The sequence below is a fragment of the Schistocerca cancellata genome, chromosome 4 (genome assembly GCF_023864275.1).
Source record: "Schistocerca cancellata isolate TAMUIC-IGC-003103 chromosome 4, iqSchCanc2.1, whole genome shotgun sequence".
NCBI lineage: Eukaryota > Metazoa > Arthropoda > Insecta > Orthoptera > Acrididae > Schistocerca > Schistocerca cancellata.
Window position 1 is genome coordinate 205,860,377 of NC_064629.1, and position 14,675 is coordinate 205,875,051.

General features: G+C 36.5%; 1 protein-coding gene across 1 annotated transcript in view; it reads right to left on the reverse strand.

Moving 5' to 3' along the window:
• The window catches only part of LOC126184658 (F-actin-capping protein subunit alpha), a 47,309-nt gene that overhangs the window by 22,844 nt on the left and 9,790 nt on the right, over positions 1-14,675 (reverse strand). Inside the window, exon 3 of the mRNA XM_049927138.1 lies at positions 3,332-3,383. Within this exon, the coding sequence (XP_049783095.1) occupies positions 3,332-3,383 (52 nt within the window). The remainder of the gene's footprint in view (positions 1-3,331; positions 3,384-14,675) is intronic.

Here is a 14,675-nt window from a genome sequence, read left to right on the forward strand (position 1 = left end):
CCCACAGCGGATACCAAGCGGACATGGATAGCAAATGCTTCTTATATAACCATGTACCAGCTCCTGTTAATAAATAGTTGGTTTCTTATGATTGTGTTCAGAGTCAGAACACAAGTGGCGGTAAGTACAACTTTCATGTACTCAACTTCAGTGACCGATTTTTTGTGTAACTTATTCACGGAGATGGTACTTCAATCCCTTCTTGTGGCTACATTAACTGTTCAGCCTCCACTGTATCAGGTCTCTGCCATATGACACTGACGATGATTGGGAGGCTTATGAAGAATAGCTCTGCCAGTACTTCGTTGCATTTTGGGTGACAGGCAAAGAAAATTTTAAGGCTTCGTTTTTATCACGGATTCTTCATTGTATGTACCAGTTGTGTCAATTAGCCCCTTTGTCAGAACTGGCCTCACTGTCTTTTGATGAAATGTGTAGTGTGTTGCCTTCTTACCTTGTTCAGTGGTTTCGGACAATGGTCCTCAATTTTTGACTTAGTGCTTTGAAGATTTTTGCACACACAATGGTATCCGCCACATCATGGCACTTGCGATACATCCACAATCTAATGGCGAGGTGGAACATCTCATGAGATCCTTCAAAATGCAAATATGTCACGGAATTTCCATCAGAGGAGGCCCTTACATTTTTCCCCAGTTTCTGCAAAACGACTGCAATTGGAGAAACGAGCCCGAAAGAAATTATGCACGACTGGTATCTGTAGACACTGCTCTATCTCCTGCAGCGGCACTGCTGGCACTTCTGGATACATTTGGTGAAGTGCTTGTAGAGTACTAAGAGGGTCAGAACAGACAAGTAACCTTGTACGGTGATGTCTGTGAATCCTCTCCAGTGCCATCAAAATGCCATGTAACTCTGCATCACAATTTGTAAATTGTTCTCGAAGACACACTTTGAAAACCTTATTAGGGAAAAACAGCAGAACAACCGAGAACATTCTCTTGTTGGGATCCAACTGCATAAACAATGATAAAACTGTGATACATACATAAAATGGAAAAAAAGTTGTAAAAATGTAACCTGGAGTACAAAGTTTCTGAGAGATTAGTGGAGTTATAGGGTAATAAAAACTTTTTCTGTTCTTCATTTATGGTTGAGTCAGCCATGGCATGCAAAACTGTATGCATGCATACAGTCTCTGGCTTGGTCATCTCCGTTTTGCCCGATCCTTCTCAGAAGTACTCTGTACAGTGTGACATTTCATTTAGCAGTGTGGTGCAGCATTTATCGGTTGGCACGACTTCCTTCAGTTCAGCTGAATTGCAGTGCCAGTGCTGTTTATCCTTCGCTATATATTCTGGGTATAAAGGAATTCACAGGTCCAACAGCTGTTTGCACAAAATTAGGGAAGTCTAGCGATCTACTGTCAAAAGCTTTCAAAAATGAATGGAAATCATAGTAGAAAGGGATGAGAATTCTCAATTTCTATTATGCAGTTGTGTAGTTGACAGATAGTGCATATTTGTTACTGAATGATATAGTAACACGCTTCAGAAATAACTTACAGGTTCAGTTGATGATGAAATGGCAAAAACTTACAATGATCGACCAGTTATACAGGATTCATTGTTCTGTACTTCAAGTTGCACTTTGTGCTGAATTTGCAGGCATGAAGCATGTGATTAAATTCGTAGTACAAATAGTAAATTTTCTGAAGGAACAGCCATTATTCCACTGTCAGTTGCAACAGTTTTTGATGGAATTGGATGAAAAGAATTTTACAAATTACTGCGAAGTACAATGGATAAGTCAAGGGGCATGCCCGTAATAATTCGTTTTAAAACCATATTGATGAATTTTTGAAAGAAAAAGGAAAGCAGGAATGAAAATTAAAGCATCCTGAATGGATTGCAGATCTCTCAAAGTAGACTTTGCTACAAGCTGCTCACAGTAAGCCAACAGAAGGTGGGAAACAACTTATTTCTGATTTGATAGACATGCATTAAAAAGAAAATTGTGTTTTGGAAGGAACAAATTCTGATAAAAAATATTTTACGCTCACTGGCATTACAGAAAATGGGAATTCTGAAGAATGTTTAGGCGGTGAAGGAATTACAACAGTTTTCCAAACATTTTGAGGACACTGCAAACTTTGTATCAGTTTCCAAGCTGTTTGAGAGGCCATTTGTCTTTTCGGTTGAAAGTATCCCCGTGCTTGTGCAGACGGAACTGACTGATCTGCACTCTTATTCCCGTTTACGAGGTGGCTATTTAAACAACTAAGACTTCCAGGTGTGAGGAGGAAGATGGTGTCAAGAAGCTCCTGATAAATTGATGGCTAGTAAGAAGCAGGGGGGGGGGGGGGATGGTAGCATACCACAATAATGAATTTTCTTTCTTCACAGATGAACTGTATACCAGCTATAAGCACAGTTTAATTGCAGTTTTTTAACACTGATAATTTATATGAAATAATATTCATACTATTAACTTATTTTGAGATATTTAGCATTTTAAAATTTGTGATTTACAGAACTCAATAAAATTAATTTTCAATGCTAGGTTAAAAATGCAGTTTCCTGAGATTTCCTCAATTTTTCCCGGTAAAATGTAATTCCCTGAGAATTCCAGGTTTCCCAGAAGAGTCACCAACCTAGTTTATAAGACAAATTCTTTTAGTTTAAAACTGTTCAGGAGTTCAAAGTTGTTTTCCTTGGGAAATGAGGGTGCAGATCTTGTACAATATGTGGCTAAAGACTTTTTTTTTTAATACGAAACTAGATCCATCAGGATTATGTGGAAACCTGAGTGACAAAAATCTGTGAAATTGTCTGCACCTGTCTGTAACACAACAGTTTGTACCAGATAAAAATTTAATTATGCATTTAGAGTGCCAAAAATAATTAATATTGAAAATTAGTTTTGTTTGTGATCTATGTTGCTGAGAAATAGGAAATATGAAAAACCAAGCTGCAGGAAAGACATCCACACTTCCTTGCATGACTGCACTGTCAACTGAATGCATCACTTTCCTTAGGCAGTGTGGTGTGATAAGTGCCCAGCCAGGCGACAGAGCTCTGCACACATGGTGAATTCTTGGTGGTCCCTGATATATATAAATAGTAAGTAGGAAAAATTCATTTTCCATGATCTGTCATTATGGGTACCTTTTACAAATCAATATTAACAGCACAACGAACTGCACAATAAAGAAAGCTGTTCTTTTGCAAACAGCAGAATTTCACTATACATCAGTACCCAGGATTCCAATGACAAATTTTTCTACTTCCAGCATAAATTAATGAAAAAGATCAATTTTCTAGTGGAACAGCTATTTGCAATTTGCCAAGACAAAATGACTGTTACTTACACAGACGCACCCTCCTTCAGCAAATTGTCATTATTCAATAGGATTCGTACATCTGAAACAAGAACAACGGAATAAATCTGAAACTCAAATTATTACACAACATAAAGAACACTGACTTACCAATTTATCATCTCTGAATATGTTTTTAGTACTATTACAAGAACCAAAAGGAAATACTAAGAGTGCAAGATCAACAACAAAGTGCTTGGAGTAAAAAACGTTGCAAGACAAGGCTGCAGTCTTTTGCCCCTACTGTTTAATCAACACATGAAAGGAGCAATGACGGAAAGAGAAAGGTTCCAGAATGGATTAAAATACAGGATGAAACAATATCAGTCATAAGATTTACTAACGACACTGCTATGCTCAATGAAAGTGAAGAAGAACCGAGGGACATGTTTAACAGAATGAACAGTCTACCAAGTACAGAATATAGATCAAGAGTAAACCAAACAAAGATGAATGTAATGAAGTAGCAGAAATAAGAACAGCGAGAAGTGTAACATCAAAATTGGTGAGCACAAAGTACACAAAATTAAAGAATTCTGCTAACTTGGAAACAAAAAACCCATGACAGGCAAAGCAAGGATGACATAAAAAGCAGACCAGCACGAAGAGGGCCAAAAAAAGAATACTAGCATCAAACATCGGCCATAAATTAAGGAAGAAAATCCTGAGAATATATGTTTGGAGCACAGCATCGTGTGATAGTGAGTCATGGAGTAGGGGAAAACTGGAACAGAAAAGAACTGAAGTGTTTAAGATGTAGTGCTGCAGAGGAATATTTAAAATTAGGTGGACTGATATTATAAAGAATGAGGAAGTTCTCCGGAGAATCCGCAAAGAAAGGAACATATGGGAAACACTGACAAGAAGAAGGGACAAGATGACAGAACGTGTGTAAGACATCATGGAATAACTTCCAGGTACTAAATTGAGCTGTGGAGAATAAGAACTGTAGGGGAATACAGAGGTTGGAATATATTCAACAAATAACTGAGGTCATATTGTGCAAGTGCTACCCTTTAGATGAAGGGGAGAGGAATAATTCATGGCAGGTCACATCAAGCAAGTCAGACGACTGACGACTAAAAAACACCATTACCTTTGTGATAAATTCAACAGTAAGTACATTTTTTTAGAAAAGAATGAAAATTATAGAAGGTGATGAGCAAGAGTCCAAACAAACAATCAGAAATAAAACTGGAAGTGCACTGAATATATTAGTGTACGATCTACAAAAATTCTAATTACGTTAGGCTTTTAAACATTTGTTTACTGTACATATCAGTAATAATCTTGGTTCTTGCTCAACACAACATGTAAAAAAAAGGTCCATATCTCCTGTTAGTGGAACTTCACTAATTAGATGGAACTGCTCTCTGCTACACCTCTCTGACAGTGGCAAAGCAGAAAATAATTAGATTAAACTTCCTGGTCTTGAACATTCATGTGACATTAGAAAGCTGTGGGACACAATTTCAGCCAGTACCATTGTTCCTATTGTTACTCTTAAAGGATTCACTACGCTGAAGCTTGTGTAAAAATTTTTGGAGACCAAGTGCATCATATGATGCAAATGATGTTTCTTAGCAAAGATGCTATCTTTCAAAATGAAAATGCTTCAAATTCACAGTGTCACACAGTTCTGGCAAAATGTGAAAAATGTGTATGGAACTCAGCACCTGATCCAAGATGTGAAATCACCAAACTTGCATTCCAGCATCTACCATTTGCTTGAAGTAGCCAGTCTTCTGGTATTTCACTCTTCTATCAATTCTAACAGAACTATGAGCTGCAACAGAAGAAAGTTCCTCTACAAATAAACAGTATTTCCTTGTGCCCACTGGATGAAGAATCACAGTTCTGGCCAAACATGTCCAATACTTGCTAATCTTGTTTGTTCAGACATTTCCATTGATACTGATAAGCAACAATGAATCTCTTCAGCACAGTGCCACTGAACTCTTTTACCGAGTCTAAATAGCGAAGTAGGTTACTTGCATACCACATTGCTCTGTAGGGTTGCATGGTACTAGTGCTGTGATTAGTCAAGTGTAAAAATGCCTACCAAACTAGGAGGGGGGGAAAATCACATGCAATGTTCATTAGGTGTGACTGTGGAATTTTATGTGGTGCCAAAACTACAAATCAAAAGATCCAGATATTAAATTTAACTCAGTAGCTTGCTGGGTGTCAAACTACAAAAAAGCTGTAGTTCAATCCACAGTTGGTCCTAATTTTTTTTGCCACTCACTGTTCCTTTCACCCCTGACAATGATATGCATACGCGAAAATTGCCAAGTTTTACCATGGTTCATCTCCACATTAAACAGACATTCCTTACAACCATCTGGATAAGTCAGTTCAAAAATTGTAGGAAGGCAAGGACATAACACCTCCAATAGAACCCTGACTACAAAAGCACTGTGATGTCCAAGTCAAACTTTGGGCAAAGGACATCTTTAACTTGCCTTATGAAATTTATACAAAAATCAATAGCTTGTGGTTAATGCAAGAATAAATGTGAGGCATGTTACACAGACCTATAATGCTATATCACTATGAACAAGAAATCTGCATTTCTGAAATAATCACTGATGTTCACAGACTATCACAATTCATAATCTAAATAAACTAGTGCTTCAAACTCAGACAAATATTTATTAAGCTGTTGCAAAATTGATATCAGAAAAAAAGGAACTCTAAGCAACTAATGTGTCTCCGAGAAAGTACAGACATATTGCATCTAGCTAACAATATAAGTAGGAGACTGTGATGGCTCCCTACACTTTCAAAGTGATTTACATAAACATCCACCACAAAGTTTGTGCTCAATAGGTAATAATAACACACTATTAAAAAACTTCAGCTGCAAAATCCAAGGGAATATTGACTGACACCACTAATGTTCGATAAACTGCTGTGGCGAGGTCAGCAAAACCTCTCATAATCTAAATCTTCATTAGCAAATGACAAAATTTCCAGTTGGACAAAAACTATATTTTCTACAGAATTTTTCAAATCTCTACCATACTGACTTTCCTTGGAATGAGACACAATCTTTCGACTGTGAAACAAATCTTCAGCAGTGGTGCACTCCATTCTGGTACTAAATCGCATATTAGTCTAGTAATAAGAGTTAAAACATTCTCTTTTTTTTAGTGTTGTATTTATTTACATTTTTTTTGGAAGCATTCATTTGCTTCATAAATTTAGGTATCACAAGCAACATAGGCAGAATTATGCTCATCTATAAACAAAAGCATCCAAAAGTAATTTTCACTTTATAAGGCAGAAAGCTGTATAAAGTGCGGATACCAATAATCTTGTTACTCTTGCTCACAGAATGCCATTGTTGCCCATCAAATGTAACTGTTAATGTTCAGTGCCTCTAGGATTTTTTTCTCAACAAGCATATGTTAAGGAATGTCAGATGGACACATTTTCCTGTTGTTTCTGAGTGGAACTATAATGTGCACTTTCTCATCTTTATCCCTATATAACCTATATTTGAGCAGCAATCTTTTTTAAGTAACAAAATGAAACCGATTATCCTCTTAAAACGGCTTCTGAATATGGGATTTATTGTTTTGGCTTTCACTGCACCAAGGATACTTTTCTGTGTCTCATTAAAAAGAAGCTTTTAAGTATACACACGTTTTTATGTTCATCATTAACACACAAAATGTATCCCAAATATACAACATGAATTTACATTTTTCAGGCAGCTTCTGGTCAGCATATTTATTATTCTTATTGGGAGTCAAATGTTAGCAGTGACTCTGGCCACTTATGATATACCACATTACTTACATGACGGAAATATGGAGACAATGAACTCCCAGTTATAAGTACTGCACAGTCAAAGGAGGGAGCACATGATAAATTTTGCTCCAGGTACTTCAGTGTGTGGAACTGTAAATGCTTCCAAAATTTCACTTTCCTTATGCAAACTAATTCACCCATTTACGACTTTCTGGCAAACTAATTCATGGCCTTTTCCATTGATCCATTTTATCTCAAATTCATGTGCCCAGTCTCATTTATTTTACTCTAAATCAGTAGCTTACTGTGTGCATTGTTCTTTATTTACTTCTTAGTGCAATGTTGAGATGGCACGGAGGGGGAGGGGAGGGGAGGGGAGGGGAAGGGGGGGGGGGGGGGGAGAAAACTGAGCCAACAAGCTTAGGACTGGGAGAGAAATTTGCCATTTCTTTAAAAGACTAATCGGTAAATTTTACTTCAATGCCTAAAATAACTGTAAAAGGAAAAATATGAATTTAATTTCTTTTTAATAAGAATCCAATGTTCTATCTTAATTTTAAAATCCGAGTCACAAAACAAGAGCCCTAGAAGTTACAAATTTTGACTGGTCTCGGGAACAACATTAGGGACACGAAAGGGAGGTAATGACAGTGGCACGTAAAGTGCCCTCCGCCACACACCGTTGGGTGACTTGCGGAGTATAAATGTAGATGTAGACTCATTATAGAATCTACCCAAACAGAGATACATGTGTTAGAAAAAGGATTTACCCTATTTACATTGGTTTCTGGAAGGAGACAAACAACTTTTTGACCATATATATAAATTATCAGTAGCAAACTGTGGACAGTAAGTGTGACCTCTTTCCTATTACAGTTCTTCTTCAAAGTACATACAAACATTTTGACATGGTTCCCAGACAACCGTTAGCAATTAATGTCTCAGCTTCAGGACTTCTATAAACTCATGGAAGCACTACTCACTGGCTTAGAATTTATTATCAGTGGGCTGTGCCTCACATTTTTTTTTTTTTTCCAGTCATTATGCGACACTATATGCTATAGTGAATATTAACTGACTTGCACATGACTCACCACTCATCCTATGGCAAAAGCACACAGTCACACAAATTGTAGTAAATGAATAGTAATAATACAAGGGTGCAAAACTTATCTTAAATTTTAAGTTTATGGTGTCAATCCTGCCCATAAATAGTCCTTGTTACTGATGGTATGAAAGTTGCCCAAAACATATTCACATCAACTGACATTATTCCAGGTATTTGTTAACAGTAGTTCCTACAATAAACACTATAATTTATAAAGAAAGTTAAAGGCTCATGGCACAAGCTCTTACAAAGTGTAGTGGTTTGAATAGTTCTGTGGTTGACTAACACCAAACAAAATCTCACATCAATTGAATAATTGTGCCTGGTAAATATACCTCCTCTCCCCCGAATTGCTAATGTGTTATCTGTGACCCATTATCTTAATTATTCATTCAAAGTTTTCAGACAGACCTTTTTTAAACTATTCTGTCCTTGAAGTAAAACAATACTTCCTTCATAAAAATGTTATTGAATGATTGTTTACATCTTTCTGTGTATTAAACCACTTTTCATTATTGTGGCAACAATAAAATTAGAACAACATTTATTGTATTCTATGTTAGTGAGTCATTACCTGGTAATTTGTAACTCTGATATTGTATACATACAAGTCAATATATATAAAATTATCTGCTTTTTTCTAACAGATTACTTTCACTGGTTTGGGGTGACAGTTTATTTACTGAATGAAATATTTTCTGTTGAATTAAGATTATTTATTATTGTGACGTAATTCCATGTACATGCTGACACTCCTGATGGAGTGTTTGCAGTGCAGTACCCTCTAAGTGCACACCAGGAGATAACCACTGTAGAAGTTCACCGACTGTATAAGCTAATTTTAAAAACATGTGTAACTTTCTTAATTTATTAACTAGCAACACATTGCACCATTACATCATCAATTTGACTATAAAAATTGTCATTTGCATTGGTACAAAAATTAATATTTTATACCATGGCACACTGTTATCATAGCACATTACAGTTACATTCATGGCAGCTTACACACACAACCACTTGCCATGATACTTAATTGTGCATTCAAGTAACCAATAATGGTGCTAATTTCATAGCTTTATTCTCAAATTTTAGCTGTCAAATTCAATACATATTGACATTTCAATCTGTTGTAAATTGCACTTTTGCTTCCTTCCAGGCACAGATGAGTTTCTGGAAGTAAATGCCAATATGTGCACCTCTGAATATCTTCTCTATTTTCTTTTCTTCTAAGTAAGTAATTTCTTACCCAGAATAGATTGTAATTACAAACATAATTTATTGACTTTGGCAACTGATAGAGTACCTAATTAAAACGACAACAAGCAACTTTGCTGGTTAAGTCATGTATGCTACAATTTCACTTGAGTCAATAACTGTCAAAAAGACATATTTCATAGTGCACACTAATTTATCTAAGCAAAATGTTTGGCTAATAAAAGATACTTTCTGTACTATACAGAGCAGTTCATACACTCCAGACACTAAAAAAATTAGTAAAATCTGAAACACAAGTTAGGATTAGGTGGGGGTTTTTATTCCAGCCACACAGCTTTCTAAGTACTAGTTCAAATTACAATTAGTTTGGTGAACACAACAGGATATTTTGGCAGTAATGGTGATGGATTGGCACCCGTTTCTATTATACCATATTGGTGGTGGCGGTTGCAACAGTGCCAATAAATATCAGAAGTTACACGGGTGGCAAGTAGACAAAATGCATCATGAAAAACATTACAATAATTCTCATATATCATGTCATTCATTAGCTCTAACTACCATGTTATTTTTTAGATAAATGTTACTGCGAATTAACAACAGCTGCTTTGACGCAATAAGTAATTTATGAACTGAGTAGCTACTAGAAGTCCAATAGAGACATACAAATATAGATACACATTTACTGCAAAACCTTTTTATTTGCATTACACTACATTAATACTTGTACCATAAATCATGAACACAACATTTCATGACGATGTGGAACGTGTCAGTTTAACATAAGTTTTTATTACACTATATAACCACATATCACTGTGTAGAACAAACTGTCACTCAGAAATTATTTTAATTTATTTTTAAATGATGGCTGGCTATCTGCCAGACTTTTAATGCTATTTGGTAAATGGCCAAATATTTTAATTCACCCCTTTCTGTGCTGAAGTCAAATTTAACCCAGAATGGTGAAGACCATCTTCAAGTGTAGTAGCTATGCACTTTGCTATTATATTTGAATTGGAAAGGATATTAATAACAAAGTTCATATGTGAATATATGTATCTCCATATATCAATATATGGTGAAAACACTCTACCACACCTCAACAATTGACATACTTAACTTTTAGCTTCTTATCATTTTGGAGATTTATACTGGAATAATTCTGCTTGACATAGAGTTCCAACTTCAATGCTGTGTACACTGAACATCACACACTAATGATGAGAGTGAACAGACACTTTTGAGAAAGGCAGAACATGGGAATTTGGGAAGAGGTGGGAGATATTAGACCAACAGTTACGATCAGCCTTAAAGTGAAGAACCCAACAGCAAAGGTCTGTCAGGCAATATTAGGAGCTGTAAATCCAGATAGATTAGTGCACGGAGTTATTGGGATACACAATTCTTCCCCCTCATTGAACATGTCAACATGCAGGTACATTCTGATGTGCATGATGTCCGAGTATGTTGACTCATTAAGTAGGTATGCGATTTTCAAATGAAACAGTCCGAGGTGGTTATACACCATGAACACATGACACCAAGAAGCAGATGATAAACTGAAAGGCGAAAAATTTAAAAAAGTATAAGGCAATTTATTGATTTGGGAAGATAGTGGGCAAGTAAATTCAATTTTGTGACACAGTTCCTCAGAATTATGTTATTCATGCAACAGATGGTTTAAAGATTTCTCACAAAAGTGTCATGGAGTGAGTTAATAAGATACTTTGAGATCTTCTACATCATACCTTTCTGTTTCACACAAGAAACAACAAAACTTGTGTGTTAATTGAGGGTATATAATAGAGAGAGGTAGAGTAATATAGGATCTTGAAACTAAAGTTGACCACAGCTAAAATGTAAACATTATTATTCACTGACTACATTTACTTATAAGCAAATATGTAAAATAACAAAATCCAGTATTACTCAACAACACCATCTTGCTGAGAAAACACTACTATTTTCTGCTCTGTTACACATGCTAGACATTCCATTACCTCAGATGTTATATCTCTACGAAAGACAGGCTCAATTCATCACGCCCCCTTCTCAGTTAATCCTCTCATATCTTAACTCATGTACACACTTCTCTCTTCATTTATTAATTTATCTTTTGCTACATAGGTTACATCACCATTTTTGTTTAGATGATTTGATTATTGTACTAATGTTAGTGTTCATGCATTTTTTTATCAACTTTGTCTTTTCAGATAATAGTGCTATTTGAATGTGCAGTTAAGCTGCCCCATATATGAATTCTGTCAATGATATTTTATTTCTTTCAATGACATCATCCTTTCCTACATGTTGAGCTGTACAAGTACGAACTCAAATTTTGCAGATCACACACACTTAACTAAGAACCAAAGTGACGAAGTGTGTAGATGAGTTTATTCTTGTATGCTGGGTTATAACTTTGGCATGGGAAGGGCAGAACATACCGACTCCATACAGGCACTACTCTTTTTTTTGACTACACACCAAATTTATCAATCAAAATAGCATGAAAATGTGGCTGGGGGAGGGGACCAAACAGTAGGTCAATCCCATTAGATTAGGGAAGGATAGGGAAGGAAGTCAGCCGTACCCTTTCAAAGGAAACACACCAGCATTTGCCTGAACTGATTTAGGGAAATCACAGAAAACCCAAATTGGGATGGCCGGATGTAGGTTTGAACCATCGTCCGCCCGAATGTGGGTCCAGCATCCTAATCACTGTGCCACATTGCTTGGTTACAAGTGCAGTTAGCATATAAACCCGACAACATTTTCTCTATTACAAGGACATTAACTTCCAACATGTTGCAAGTTTCTACTGGAGACGTAACAGCCAGTATTCAACCCAATGGAGGGCCTTTTCTATGATAAAAAACAACAGAATATCCCGTCCCAAAGTACATTGGCAAGAAATTAGAATCCAAATAAATGCAATGCATACCATTTTATCCCAAAGCAACGAATCAAAGTAAAGATTTTCCTCTGTAAAAAAATTGTACATTATTTTACACTTATGTACAGTCATGTTAATTCATACATGGAAAAAGTACACCCATAAAAATGTGACACTTAGCTCCAGGCAGCAAGCGAATACAGATTTATACCTTGAATGCAGTGTCACATGAGCTGCCATTGTTGATCATACCACAAACACAATACAAATTAAGACCAATTTCTTCATACAGACTGTCAGCTAAATCAGATACAGTTTGATGGAAATTAGATTATAAACATGGGAATTACCTGGTTTTTCACTTACACTCCATGATCATGGCATCAGACAAGAGGAGGAATGAATGATGTAAAGTTGTGTTTAGTAAAGAGGCCAGATTGTACTGGGGAAATAGTATTAGTCATTTGTGAGAGTAAAACTACCCACTGACCAACCATGAGATTGGATTAAACTACACAGGACCAACCTGAACTATGGTGTGGAGAGTCCTAGCCTCTCGTGTTTTTGGGAGGACACTGAACACTGTGTAATCAACCAACCCGTTATACCACTTTTTCAACACTAGTGATGTGTGTTCTTTCGGTAGGGCATTGCCTGTGCACATACATCTCACAGCACCCAAAGAGCTCTCCAAGATGTTCATCAAATCCCCCAACCTGTCACCCATTGGGTATTTACAGGTAAATGACAGGGCAGCATGTGCTCCAGTATGTTTTACGAACAAGATTGGATGCATCTCCACAACACATGGAGCACTGTCTACCAAAATGACATCCTACGTCTCTATGATCATCTTCACCATAATTGCCAGAAATATGAAAATTTCATTTAAGTAATAATGCTATGAATTAAAGGTAATTTCCAACAACATTCACAAAATTTTTGTTTTTAGTACAATGCAATAATTTGTTTGTGCAAGGATCAGGTCAGGATGGACAGACAGAGCACGAGTCCCCACCCTCCTGAATAAGAGGGCAGTATTTTAGCAAGCGCACTACCTATTTAGTTTGCACCTACTGTATGATGTGAAAGCAATGCATACCAAAATTTGACTTTTCACTTGTTCAGTAAGGGTAGCAGCTACTTCATTTGGTATGAAATATTAAACCTAGTCATACTTTTTGTGTGACTACAGCGAAATACATTCATCATATCCCGTGTCATTCCATCTTATTCAATGGGTCTGTGAATGAGGCTTCTCTATCAATCACGGTCCTTTATAAACTTCTCTAATCCTGCTCCAAGTTTGTTCTCCCTGGACAGTGGCAGATTTCCCCATATCCTTTCACCTGAGTCATGGTTGTCCTTTTACTCTTTGTCTCCAAGTTTCAAATTCTATATTAATCTTGGTAGCTTGTTAGCAGTCATTCATCACGGATGTCCATATGTTATTTTGTCTTGTATTCTCACAACTAGTGCATGTTTACTTTGATTACCCCATTCCAGAGTCTTTCGAAGTAGCTGTTTCCTCTCCATTTCACTATGTTCTATTGGTGGCCCAGAGGTTTTCTATGACCATCACCTCACTTTTCTCCTGGCTGTCTTCTTGTGCATGTCACATACAATTCACACTAAACAACTGATCAATGTAAGACAACAAAGCTATTTTAGTCTTACTGTCATCGATGATAAGATTTCCATTCCTGTCTGTAATCATTTGGTAGGTTTCTTATCTCTTTTCCTATTTTTCATCATCCCATATACAAGAAGCATTTTCTTATTTCCATTTACATCCTCTCTGAATTCATCACTCAACTTGTTCAGGCACTTCTTTCATTCTTCTGTAGCAACTAATTTTGCTTGTTTCTTTGAGCACATATAGTTCCTTTTTATGGTCAGTTCAGGCTCTGCAGCAATTTCTAACCTTGTTGTTTTTGTCGAATACACCAGTTCTTGTTCATCATTTTCCTTGCATTTTCTTGTGACATTGATTTGAAATCCAGCTCCAACTTTGTGTGGTATCTATCTTTCCAAAAGATAAATAGACAAGAGAGAATGTCAATATATTGTACAGACCAAAGTTTCCAAGCCAAAAAAATTGTATGGAAAATGAAACCATTACACATAAACACAGCACCAATACAATTTCAATTAAATCAGAATCCATACAGGAGCTCGATTAATACTAGACAGATCACCAATGAGACCAAAGGTCAAGCATTCTTGCAAGTTGCAAGCCATGTAAGTAGCGATATTCAAATCTGCCGTCAATGAAATGGGAAGGTCAATGAGAAATGTTCTTGACTTGACGAGGCTATTTACATGCCGACATGGTTGACCATAGGGCAGTTGGC